Source organism: Chiloscyllium plagiosum, unplaced genomic scaffold, assembly GCF_037043375.1.
Source record: "Chiloscyllium plagiosum isolate Xiang-an unplaced genomic scaffold, Cpla_swu_hap1 HiC_scaffold_7, whole genome shotgun sequence".
NCBI lineage: Eukaryota > Metazoa > Chordata > Chondrichthyes > Orectolobiformes > Hemiscylliidae > Chiloscyllium > Chiloscyllium plagiosum.
Window position 1 is genome coordinate 106,025,690 of NW_028270145.1, and position 13,425 is coordinate 106,039,114.

At 43.1% G+C, this 13,425-nt stretch overlaps 1 protein-coding gene across 1 annotated transcript in view; it reads left to right on the forward strand.

The window, feature by feature from the left end:
- slc15a2 (solute carrier family 15 member 2) overlaps window positions 1–10,964 on the forward strand; it is a 135,122-nt gene extending 124,158 nt beyond the window's left edge. Inside the window, exon 23 of the mRNA XM_087989335.1 lies at window positions 4,500–10,964. Within this exon, the coding sequence (XP_087845461.1) occupies window positions 4,500–4,688 (189 nt within the window). The 3' untranslated portion in view covers window positions 4,689–10,964. The remainder of the gene's footprint in view (window positions 1–4,499) is intronic.
- The last annotated feature ends 2,461 nt before the right edge of the window (window positions 10,965–13,425 follow it).

The following is a 13,425-nucleotide window of genomic DNA, read 5'->3' on the forward strand; positions in this document are numbered from 1 at the left end:
ACTTACCCGCACTCTCCCTGTAGATATTAACTCCTTGCAAGATCATGAATTTATCAATTTCTGACTTGTAGACATTTAATGTCCCGGCCTCCACTGCACTCCGTGGCAATGAATTCCACAGGCCAAAGGTCTGTGTATTAGCTGTGTCTGTGAGATAGCTGTGTCTGTGTGTTAGATATGTTTATGTTTGTGAGATAGCTGTGTCTGTGTGTTAGATGTGTCTATATCTGTGTGATAGCTGTGTCTGTGTGCTAGATGTGTCTATATCTGTGTGATAGCTGTGTCTGTGAGATAGCTGTGTCTCTGGGTTAGATGTGTTTATGTCTGTGAGATAGCTCTGTCTCTGTGTTAGATGTGTCTGTGAGATAGCTGTGTCTGTGTGTTAGATGTGTCTATATCTGTGTGATAGCTGTGTCTGTGTGATAGCTGTGTCTTTGTGTTAGATGTGTCAATATCTGTGTGATAGCTGTGTCTGTGAGATAGCTGTGTCTTTGGGTTAGATGTGTTTATGTCTGTGTGATACCTGTGTCTGTGTGTTAGATGTGTCTATATCTGTGTGATAGCTGTGTCTGTGAGATAGCTGTGTCTGTATGTTCGTGTGTCTATATCTGTGTGATAGCTGTGTCTGTGAGATAGCTGTGTCTGTATGTTCGTGTGTCTATATCTGTGTGATAGCTGTGTCTGTGAGATAGCTGTGTCTGTGTGTTAGGTGTGTCTATATCTGTGTGATAGCTGTGTCTGTGAGATAGCTGTGTCTCTGGGTTAGATGTGTTTATGTCTGTGTGATAGCTGTGTCTGTGTGCTAGATGTGTCTATATCTGTGTGATAGCTGTGTCTGTGTGTTAGATGTGTCTATATCTGTGTGATAGCTGTGTCTGTGAGATAGTAGGCCCCTTAGAGAAGGAGGTGGGGAAATAATAATAGGGAACCCAGAAATGGCAGAGGAGTTGAATAAGTACTTTGCATCAGTCTTCACAGTAGAAAACATTAACGGCATCCTGAGATTAGGAAATGTTCCAAGGGCAAAAGGAGGACAGAAAGTAAATACAATAACGTGCCAAGGGAAACTAACGGGGCTGAAGACCATTACTTTCCCCAGGCCTGATGGGATGCATTCTGGGATACAAAAGGAGGTACCAACAGAGATACTTGATACTCTGGTAGTAATCTTCCAAGTTCCCCTAGATTCTGTAAAAGTCTTAGGGGATTGGAAAACTGCAAAGGAAATGCATTTATTTTGAAAAGAGGACACTGAAAACAGGTAACTACAGGTCACTTGACTTAATGTTTATAATGGGAAAATGTGAATCTTCAAAGTTTGTGAGAAGATTTGTAGCTCGGGTGCTCGTTGTTGTGGTTCTGTTCGCCGAGCTGGAATTTTTTGTTGCGAACGTTTCGTCCCCTGGCTAGGCGACATCATCAGTGCTTGGGAGCCTCCTGCGAAGCGCTTCTTTGATGTTTCCTCCGGTGTTTATAGTGGTCTGTCCCTGCCGCTTCCGGTTGTCAGTTTCAGCTGTCCGCTTTAGTGGTTGGTATATTGGGTCCAGGTCGATGTGTTTGTTGATGGAGTTTACCAATATACCAACCACTACAGCGGACAGCTGAAACTGACAACCGGAAGCGGCAGGGACAGACCACTATAAACACCGGAGGAAACATCAAAGAAGCGCTTCGCAGGAGGCTCCCATGCACTGATGATGTCGCCTAGCCAGGGGACGAAACGTTTGCAACAAAAACTTCCAGCTCGGCAAACAGAACCACAACAAATATGAATCTATTATGAGGAATATTGTAGCAGAACGTTTACAAGTGCAGAATATAATCAAGCCAAGTCAGCATGGCTACATGGACAAATATACAGGAATTCTTTGACGTGGTAACACGCAGGATAAATAAAGGGGAAGTAGTGGATGCAATATACTTGGGTTTCAGAACCCCAAGGATTTGGGAGTATGACATTAGCATTGATAGAAGATTGGCTCATTAACAGAAGGCAGAGAGTGGGAATAAGAGGAGTGTTTTCAGGATGACAACCTGAAATGTGTGGTGTGTAGCAGAGATAAGTGCTGGGACCACAATAATGAGTGACTTGGATAAGGACAGTGAATGTATTATAACCAAATGTGTGGATGACACAAAACTGGGTGGGAAGGCAAGTGGTGAGAAGCCTACAGAGGAATAAAGATAAGCTGAGTGGGCAGAAAATTGGCAGATGGGACAGCACGGTGGCTCAGCGGTTAGCGCTAGTCTCACAGCACCAGGAACCCGGGTTCAATTCCAGCCTCAGGCGACTGTCTGTGCGGAGTTTGTACATTCTCCCCGTGTCTGCGTGAGTTTCCTCCGGGTGCTCCAGTTTCCTCCAATGCAAAAATGTGCAGATCAGGTGAATTGGCCATGCTAAATTGCTCTTAGTGTCAGGTGCATTTGTGGGGAATCTAATATTAGAGTCGTAGACGAATCTAATATTAGAGTTGTAGCTTATACAGCATTAAAATCTCGATAGGTATGAGATGATACATTTTGGGAGGTCTGATAAGGGAAGGATGCACATAATGAATACTACGTCACCAGGAGTACTGAAGAACAAAGGAATCTTGGTGTACAAATCCATAGATCCCTGAAGGTTAGTATAGATAGAGGGTGGGAAAGAAGGCAAATGGGTTGCTGGCCTTCATTAGCTCTGACATAGAATCTAGAAGCAAGGAAGTTTGTTGCAACTTTATAAGATTCTGACTAGGCCATGGATGGAATATTGTGTGCAGTTCTGGTTACCACACTATCAGAAGGAGAGGGTGCAGGGGAGATTCACCAGGATGTTGTCTGGGATGGAAAGTCTCAGTTATGAGGAGAGACTGGATTAGGCTGAGTTTGTTTTCATTGGAGCAGAGAAGGCTGAAGGGGAGTATTGATTGAAGTAGTCAGAATTATGAGGGGCACAAACGGGGTAGATCGGAAAAATCTCTTCCCCGTGGCAGACATGTCTAAGAGCAGAGGGCATATGTTTAAGGTGAGGAGTAAGTGGTTTAGAAGGGGATCTGAGGCAAGAGTTTTCACCCAGAGGGTGGTAGAAATGTGGAACGTGCTGCCTAAGAGAGTGCTGGGGGCAGGTACTCTCACAATATTTAAGAAACATCTGGATGAGCTTAAAATGACAGGGCATATTGGGCTGTGGACCAAGAGCAGGTAAGTGGGGTTGGTGTCATTTGATGTTTGTTGGTCAGCACAGACATGGTGGGACAAATGGCCTGTCTCTAAGCTATGTGACTCCCTCTCTCTCTCTCTGTATATGAATCAAGGTCAGTGGGTAATAAGGAAGGCAAATGGACTGTTGGCCTTTATTTCAAAGGGAATGGAATATAAATGTAGGGGGGCTTTATTAAAGCCTCAAATAGCACTAATCACACCACAGATGGAATAATGTGATGAAATAATTGGCCCTCCTACCCAAGGGAAGATATACTGTCATTGGAGAAGGCCAGTGAAGGTTCACTTGGCTGATACGAAGTAAGGAGAGTCAGACTTGAAATATAGAACCGACCAAAGGATCTGTTTCTGTGCTGTACGTCTCGATGACTCAGACTGTAAGAGATGGCCTTATTGAAACATGCAGGATTCTTAGGGGATTTAGCTGAATGTGTCGGGACAGGCTTGAAGGGCCAAAAGGCCTATTCCTGTGCTGTATTGTTCTTTGTTCAACACGTTGCTGTAGGTGGTGGGGAGGGGATTGTCCCAGAACGGGTAAGGATGGCAGATTGTTTTTCTGACAATTGATGACACTTCCATGGCATTTAATTCCAGACATATTTATTCTATTGGCTCATAGAACCTGGGTATCACTGGCTGGGCCAGCATTTGTTGACCATCCTTGAGAAGGTGGTGGTGAATGGCCTTCTTGAACTGCTGCAGTCCTTGGTCAGGGTAACTGAGTTAACAGAATCTAAAATTCCACCAATTCTAGGTTGGGAATTGAACCCACAATATAATACTGGATTACTAACCCTTTGACACGATCACTCTGGCACCATCTTCCTTCCCTGTTTGTGAAGTATGGGGAGATGGTGATGTAGTGCCATTATCCCTGGGTTAGTAAGCCAACAGCAGCTATATAAAGGCTCTGGAGACACAGGTTCAAATCTGATGACAGCAGGTAGCTAGAATTTGAATTCAGTAAAAATCTGGACGTAAAAGCTCGTCCAATGGTTTCTGATGTTTAACAGCCCATCTCTTTCACTCATGTCCATTCAGGGAGGTATATCTGTCATCCTTACCTGGCTTAGCCAACAGCTGCCCTCTGAAATGGCCATAGCAGGCCACTCAGATCAAGGGTCAACTGGGGATGGACAATAAATGCTGGACCAGCCAGTGACATGCATATCCTGTGAATGACTAAAGAAGAAAGTTAGTTAAGACTTCCAAAGAGGCATATGGGCTTTCTGTGCTGTTGGATTCTCTGATAGTAATTGGAACACCTCTCCTGTTTCCTCTCTTCCTCCCTGCAGTGGGCCGAGTTTTTGCTGTTTGCTTGCCTTCTATTCGCTGTCTCCATCATTTTCTCCATCATGGCTTACTTCTACACCTACGTGACATCAGAGCAACTGGTCAAGATAAAGGAGGAGAAGGAAGAGGAGATTCCTCCGGGATATCGGGATATCTCTCTCAGCTCAGTTAACAAGCAGACAAGGATGTAGAACACCATCAACCCTCCACAGCTGATCACCTTCTTAACTTGCTGCTTCCTGTCTTATTTACAGGACACATTCTGTCACCGGATAGATATGCCCCAGGATCTTTAATCAGGTGTGGATTCAGAGTAATCCATTCATTATATTCCTTACTTTGAACATTGTGGAGGTAGAGGGGAAATCAAGGAATTTATTTTTCCCCTTCCCCACTCCCCCATGTCCTTGCTTCCCTCCAATACTGCTGATGGGCTCTCTAACCCTCAGATACGACTAAAGGGCACTTCAGAGAGTAGGTCAGAGTTAACAATGAGTTGGTTTGTGACTGGAGTCACATACAGACCAGCCCATGAGCAGCTCTCCTTTGCAGTTAAACTAGTTTGATTAGAATGGCCACCTTCACTGATATAACTTTACCAATTCCAAATTCTTCAGTTCAGAATCCTCAAACTGCCACTGGGGATGCAGGGTGGTGGGAGATAATTTACACAAATGTTTTCTGGCCTATGCGGTTCACTACGCTACCCAAACGTACTCACACAATATGGGCATCGATGCCTCGTCCAATATTTATTTCCCATCCCTAATTTCCAAGAGTGCACTTAAGAGTCAACCACATTTCTGTTGGTCTGGAGTCAAATATAGGCCAGACCAGGTAAGAGTGGAAAATTTCAGATGGTTCTTAAGACAAATGACAATGACCAAATATTCACTATTAATTCTTTCTTTTAATTCAATTTATATTTAAAATTTGAATGCTAACGTTACCAACTACCAGAGCATTTGGTGTGGGGTTCTGGATTCTTAGCCCAAAGATATTATCACGACACCACCTGCTCCTGTCCAGCTTCAATTTAAAATTATTCGTGGAACCAGCTTCTGCCACCATTTCAGGCAGAGCATTCCAGCTCCCACCAACTTACTAGGTAAAAACACTTCTCTCCATCTCTCCTTCAGATCTTCTTTTGTCCCCAGTGATTGGTGAATGTCAGACTGGATGAACTTCAGCAGAGTCCAGGATCGGGGCGTTTTGCATTCCTTTGTTTTGTACAATTGCACCAATCATTCAGTGATATTGGTCAGACAATAATTGACCAAGCATAGCTCGTCTGTAAAATTGTTGCAGTCTTACAGATGGCAAGAGATCGTGTACCTTCAATCGTGGTGGATGGCAAGGGTCAGCAGTCTAAAACATTGCTCTCTTAAAGGTTCATGCACATCATAACAGGAAAGGAACAGCAGGAAAATGGAGGGGCAAGCAGCTTTTGGGGTCCCCACTTCAGAGTTTTACTCGCTGCCGAATACTGCATGCGTACAAAAGGTCTGGAGATGTTAGAATGTCATTTGAGGGAGGGAGGGGTTGTAGGCACCATAACCCGTCATGTAGATATGCCCCAGGATCTTTAATCAGGAGTGGATTCAGAGTAATGCGTACATTATTTTCCTTACTTTGAACATTGTGGGTTGGAGGAGAAATCAAGGAACTTACTTTTCCCCTCCCCCACTCCCCGATGAATCTTGTCAATGTCCTTGCTTCCCTCCAATCAGTGGGCATTCTGTGCCAGATGCTGGAATGACATCAGCAATTCAGACAAGTATCCCCTCCCTCCAGCAGGGAAATTACTGGCATGCATGATGACTCCTCCACATTCCACATTCTGATCTACCTCCTCAGTAATCTTCTCTAATAAGGATCTATCTACCTCTGTCTTTAAAATATTCAGTGAGCCCCACCTCCATTTCCTCTCTGAAGTAGAGAGTTCCAAACATGCACAAGCTTTCTCATAAGGGTGACTCCTGGTTTTGAAATAATTTCTCTGTTAGCCCCTTCCCCATGAGCTTCTGCTTTGAATGATACATTTTTAGTGGGAGCCCCAGAAAGGTTTCCCTTTATTCTCAGTGCATGTTATTTTTCTCTTTTAAAGAACCCCAATATATTAGTTAAACAGGATTTCTCTTTTGCAAAACTATGCCAACATCTCCCAACTATCTTCAGTTTAGCAAGGTGCTCTTCCATAACCTCCTAACAGCTTCCTGATGACATATATCATGCTAACAGACCTATAGTTTCCTGTTTTCTGCTGCACACTCCTTTTGAACAGGGAGGGGAGTTAGATTTGCCACCTCTCTTGAAATATTGGAAAATTCACATCAACACATCCACTACTTCATTAGCCACCTCCTAGGATGAAATCCATCTGGACCAGGAGACTTGACAACCACAGCTCCATCAGTTTGGTCAGTACTACTTCCCTCTTGTACTTTCAGCAACTTTCGCTGAAATGTTTTCTTTTTATCTTCTACAGTGAAGATAGAAGCAAAAATGTGTGCTCATTTTATCACCATTTTCTTATTATCTACAATTAACTGTCCACTCTCACTGTCCAGAAGACCAACACATATATTTACTTGTTGTAAATCTGCAGGAACCCTTCCTATCCATTTTTATACTTCTAGTTAGATTCCTCTCTTACTCTTCAATTCTTTTTCCTAATTAATCTTTTAGCCATTATTTACGTTTTGTACATATTCTGTCCAATTATCTGACCTGCCACTCTTCTTTGTGCAATGATTAGCTTTTTGCTTAAGTTTGGTGCTTTGCTTAATGTCATTAGTTCACTACAGAAATGAGTGCCCCTCCCTCCCACTGCCAAATTATGTAGACAATAGGAATATAGTTATTCTGGGATATTCCCATTAATGTCCTCTGCTGCTTCTTTATTCATCTAACCCTAAGCATAAAATCCTGTTTCACGCCAGCTAGCAGAACTTTCATGCCTATATCATTTTTAAGTTTAAAATGTTGTCTTAGCCCCGCACTTCTCATTTTCAAATTGAACGTAAAATTCAATCATGCTGCTATCAAAGGGTGTTTTACTCTGGGGGAATTAATCCTGTATCCTTACATATTACAGTCAGTTCCGCTATAACGTGTATTTCTTCCACGTGAATTGGCTATAGCGCAGTTGAATGATTTAAAGCATTATTTGTAGAATGTGAGCTTCCTTACCTGTGTTGGGTATAATCAATTTTGGTCCCATTAGTTTAAGTGGTGCTGCTATTACACAAATTTCTTATAACGCAGGATCACATGGAACGAACTATTGCATTATATCAGAACAGAGTGTATAGGGTGTGCTGGTTGGTCCCAAGTTGTGGTGCTTAAGAAACTATCCCAAAAGCAAACCATGAATTTTTAATTCGGACCACCATTGCCAATCTGAGTTTAGCAGTTGATATATAAATTAAAGTGAACAGTGATTATTTTTGTTCCTTCATCACAAACATCTTTCTTCTCATATACTTTGTTCTAAATTGTGATTACTGTTAGGATGCCCGTATACTGCACCCCATTAGTGCCTTTGTTCCCCTGTTATTCCTCATCTCCACTCAAACTGATTCGATATCCTGCTCTGTTGAACCAAGGACACTAAGTATTGTGCCAATGCCATCCTTGATTAACAGTGTTACCCCTCTACCTTTATCTAATTTCCTCTTCTTCTTGCCAAACATCCCTCATTATTCAGGGCCCATTCTTGTCATGAGTCAGTGACCTTTCTATAATGGCTATCAGGTCATAGTTATTTAATGCAATGCTTGGTATCAGTTTTCCAAGCATATTCAGATACAGGGCCTTTTGTTTTGTCTTTTTGTTATCTTTATAACATTTACTCTTAACTGATCCTCATTTCCTATATTATTTTGGACTGCTTTCTTGACTTGAACCCTTGATCTGCTACGCGGAAGTGTGTACTGCAGATGCTGGAGATTAGAGTCAAGGTTAGAGTGGTGCTGGAAAAGCACAGCAGGTCAGGCAGCATCCGAGGAAGGGCTTATGCCCAAAACGTCGATTTTCCAGTTCCTCGGATGCTGCCTGACCTGTTGTGCTTTTCTAGCACCGCTCTAATCTTGACCTTGATCTGCTGCATCTACCCAAACTAGACTCCTTACTCCTTTTCAGTTTAAAGTAACTACTTTCCAACTTATGGTTTTGAGAGAATATTGTGCATCATGGTTCAGGTATAGACCATCCCAACGGTACAGACCTCACTTTCACCAGGCCTGATTTCCGTGTCCCACAAACCAGGACCCACTTCTCCTCCAGAAGGGCTTTGAGCTATTTATCCAATTTGCTAATGTTAGTGCCCTCTGGTAATAATCATTACCAATGAGGTTCTGTTCTTCAATTTGGTGTCCATTTCCTCACATTCTTGAAGCAAATCCATTTCCATGTCCTGCCCTTGACATTTAGTGTCAGAGAGATCACCAACACATTCAGCCCATTGTTTCAGCCCTGGTCAAAAGCAACCATCTAACTATTCTAATCTCATGTTCCAGCACTTGGCCCATAGTCTTGCATACCTTAGCATTGCAAGTGCACAGCTAAATACTTCTTAATTGTTGTGACGGATTTTCCCTGCACCACCCTTACAGATAGTAAGTTCCAGATTCCAGCTTGTGCTTAACTGACTGCCACAACTGGATCCTCTGCCTCCCATTGTAAGTTCCTGAGACCTGGCACCAGGCAAGCAGCACGGCTCTCTAGGACCGATCCTCTTGTCTACATAGGACAGTGTCTATACCCCTCACTATACTATCCCTTGCTCCCACTAATTTCTTGGTGCTGTCCCCACTTGAATGGCATCCTGTACCATGGTGCCATGTTAGCTAGCTCATTCACTCTGCAGCCTCCAGTCTCATCCACGCAAGTTTAAAGAACCTCAAACCTGATAGACAGTGGCAGAGCCTTCTACGCCTGCAGTACTACCTTCTGAATCCCCTTACCTGCTTCACTTGCAGTCACACATTCCTGTCTCTGACCACTGAGCAAATCAGACCCAATCTTAAATGAGGCAAAAGCAGAAATTGCTGGTGAAACTCAACAGGTCTCGTGGCACCTGTGGGAAGAAAGCAGCGTTAACTTTTCTAGTCTGGTGACTCTCCATCAGAATCTAAATCCTAAATGATGTCCCTGCCTCCTAGGCCAGAGAAACCCAAGTAGTTTTGCCCCTTCCCTGAAGTGCCACGATGACTGTAGTTTGTCACCAGCTCATAAAGCTCTGAGCAAAAGCTGCTGGATGTGTCAACACTTACTGCAGATGTGTCACAGAGGAGGTATAAGCGCAAAGAACTATTAACATAATTATAGAGGGGAGACCTCACATGGAGCATTGTGTCCAGTTGTAGTCTCCTTACTGAGGGAGGGACATACCTGCTTTATTGGGAGGGCAACATAAGGCTGTAAATAAGAGTAAATAAAGCTGTTTCTTGGTGTAATGGGATCATTGTAGAGGAAATGATGGAGTAGACTACATCTATGTTCTCTGGGGTTCAGAAAAATTGAAGGAATCTATTGAACCATAAAGCTCTTAAAGGATCAATGATGAAAAAATGTTTGGGGAAACTAAAACATAAGGTCACAGCCTCAGATTAAGTGGTTAAAAAAAAAGCCATTTAAATAGGATGGCACACGGTGCACAGCTGTGAAATAGGCCATTTGGCCTAACCAGTCCATGCTGATATCTTTGCACCACTTGCTAAAGTTCCCTCTATTCCCATCTCACCTCTTGTGCTTGTCTGATTCCCTTTCAATGCATCAATACTTCTCACTCCAACCTTTCCCCTTGTAGCAGATTCCACACTCTCACCATTTTCCGGGTAAAGAGATTTCTCCTGAATTTAAGACAGACATTGCTTCGCTGGGAAAAGTGTGGATCATTGAAATTCTCTACTCCAAAGAAGATTTTTTGTTGGGCGTACCCAAGACAGGATGATTGATTCTTGGTTCTCTGGAATTAAAGGACAGGGAGATCAAACAGGAACATTAACATAGAAAGATGATCTTGTTTGATGGTGGAGCAGTGTTGATGGGACTGAATGGTGTAACATCTGTTTGTGCTGCCTATGTCCGCCCTTTACAATGATGGTAGGGACTTTCCACCCCACTCACTGTGGAATCACACACCAGCCAGGCAGGGAAGGGAAGGAGGTCAGAAATCACTTCAGAAAACCTGGTGTGTACACCATCAACAGGGAATCATCAAAGGGACAGCGTTCATCCTGACATTCAGAGCTGCGTTCAATCATTGAAGAGGAGACTCAGCAACTTTTCAGCTTCCTGCATATGAATATTTATATCCAAGAGAGAAATCTAAAATCCATTTTCTAAATAACTGGCTATTTATGAGAACAATGTATATTTTGCAAATTTTTATCTACTAATGTGACTGATGCATTAGCGATGTATCAAAATTGTGAATTAAAATTGTATCTAGATTGACTTTGTGTCTGGCTCTCGCTGAGCTCTCCCTGTCCTTGACGTTCAATTGTTCCTGTAACTGACTGACTGCTTGTTAGAAATGGATTGGGAAGTCACTGCAAGCTGTGCCCCCTTCCATTGACTTCCCTCCCACTGACAGAGTGCATTAATTCCCTGCCCGGTATAGCAACATACCATCCCACTAAGTCCCAGCTTCAACTTCAAGGCTCATTTGGGGGATTCCATAGGGTATAGATTACTGAAACAGTCCATTCAGTCCCAACAGCCAAGCCAGCATTTACAATCCTCTTAAACCTCTTTCCATCATAACACTAGATCCCATTTCCCTCAATGTCTTCCCTGACCTCCAAATAAATGTATCTGTACTTTTTGTTTAACCACTCACTGTGGAAGCAAGTTGCACCTTTCCATTAATCTTCAGGTGAAGAGGTTTCCCCAAAGGTCCCTTTTTGAACTTCTTGGTGACTATCTTCTGACAGCTCCTGGCATTGCTCATTTTCCTCATAATAGCAAACTGCACCAATTCTGTCAAAACCTTCCAATATTTTAAAGACCCTGATAAGATTACACGCAAACCTTCTCTTGGCCCATCAGGTCCATGCTAGCTGCAAGAGCCAAGCACCTCATCCCACTTCCCTCTCTTTTGCTGTTGCTGTGAAAATATTTCCTCTTCGGATAATGATCCGAATCTCTATAGAACGTTCCAATTGAATCCGCCTGTCAGGTCGCTCACTCCAGACCCTGACCACACCCTACATGAAAAAGTTTCTCTTCCTCTCCTTTGCTTCTTTTGCCAAAAGCCTTAAACTTGTGGTCTATGGGCCTCAATCTCTCCACCACTGGGAATGGTTCTCCATCCAGACCCCTCATGATTTTGACAAACCTGCTTTCACCGTTCTTTTGTCAATCATTCCATATAATTGAAGTTCCTCATCCCTAGGCCCACGCTTGTGAATCTTCTCTATTGCCTTCAAAGCCTTTCGAAGATGTAGTGACCAGAATGCATGATACTCCAATGAACGAAACATGATACTCCAACTTCCATTCGGATAATTAACATATTTAATATCTCCCATTCTAACTATAGTTCTTGTATTCCTCTGTAAATCCTTTGCATAATTGTCCCTCTACATCTTTCCAGTTTATTGATGCTCTATAAATGTCCAACAACAATGGGATAGTACCCACATTGTTTTTGACCTGAGCCTTGACACTTTAAGAAACTCTTTTCAGCACTGCAATGGGCTCCTCAGTCAGTAGCGTGTCTCTCCTCCTTTCATTGCTTTCTTATAATTCCTGAACAGCTTGTATCTATGACATGGAGGTGCCAGTGTTGGACTGGGGTGGGCAAAGTCAGAAGCCACTCAACATCAGGTTACAGTCCAACTGGTTTATTTGAATTCACAATCTTTCAGGGCTCTGCTCCTTTGTTAGACTTCGCCTGATGAAGGAGCAGTGCTCTGAAAACTTGTGATTTTAAATACGCCTGTTGGACTATTATCTGGTATCATGTGACTTCTGAACTTGTATCTAGGAATACTGAATTCCTAGTTTTATCCTTCTTTGAGCAAGTTCTCCCTTATCGCCGCAACATTGTGTTTCCACTCGGCCATCTGCATCTTCAGTTCCCCAATCTTGTTTACCATGCTCCACACACTCACATTTTTGCACACACAACAATGTAGACCTTAATCCATTACCTCTTACTCTGATCTAACCAAATACCCTACTATTTCCTACTCTACTGCAGTCTATCTCTGAGAAATTTGAAGTTTCTGCTATTCTCTCTTGCTGCCCATTCCACTGCCAAGTTAGTTTAAACCCTCCCCAATAACACTATCAAAACACCTCATAAGTAAATTTGTGCTGCTTCTGTTGAGGGGTACCCTGTGCCCCAGGAATCTAAATTCCTCGCTACTGCACCTTCCCATTAGCCACACATTCATCTGCTCTATCCCCTTATTTCCACATTCACTTGTACAAACCGCTGGGGTGATTCCAAAGATTGGTACCTTTGGTGTCTTGCTTATTCAATGTCTTCCTAGCTCCCTAAGCTCTGACCTTAGGACCACACTTTGCTTTCTCCTGATGTTATTGGTACTACATGGACCACTACAAGTTCACACAACACTCAGAAGCCTTTGTGTCTGTTTTGTGACCCTGTCACCAGGGAGGCAACATACTATTGCACTCTAACAAAGGGTCACTAGACCCAAAACGTTGTCTCTGCTTTCTCTCCTAGCTGCCAGATTTGGCTGAGTTTCTCCAGCAATTTCTGATTTAGTTTCAGATTTCTAACATCCACAGTTTGCTTTTTGATCGATAGTCACAGGTGAGGTGACAGAAGACTAGAGGTTGGCAAACGTGGTGCCACTGTTTAAGAAGGGCGATAAGGACAAGCCAGGGAACTATAGACCAGTGAGCCTGACCTCAGTGGTGGGCAAGTTGTTGGAGGGAATCCTGAGG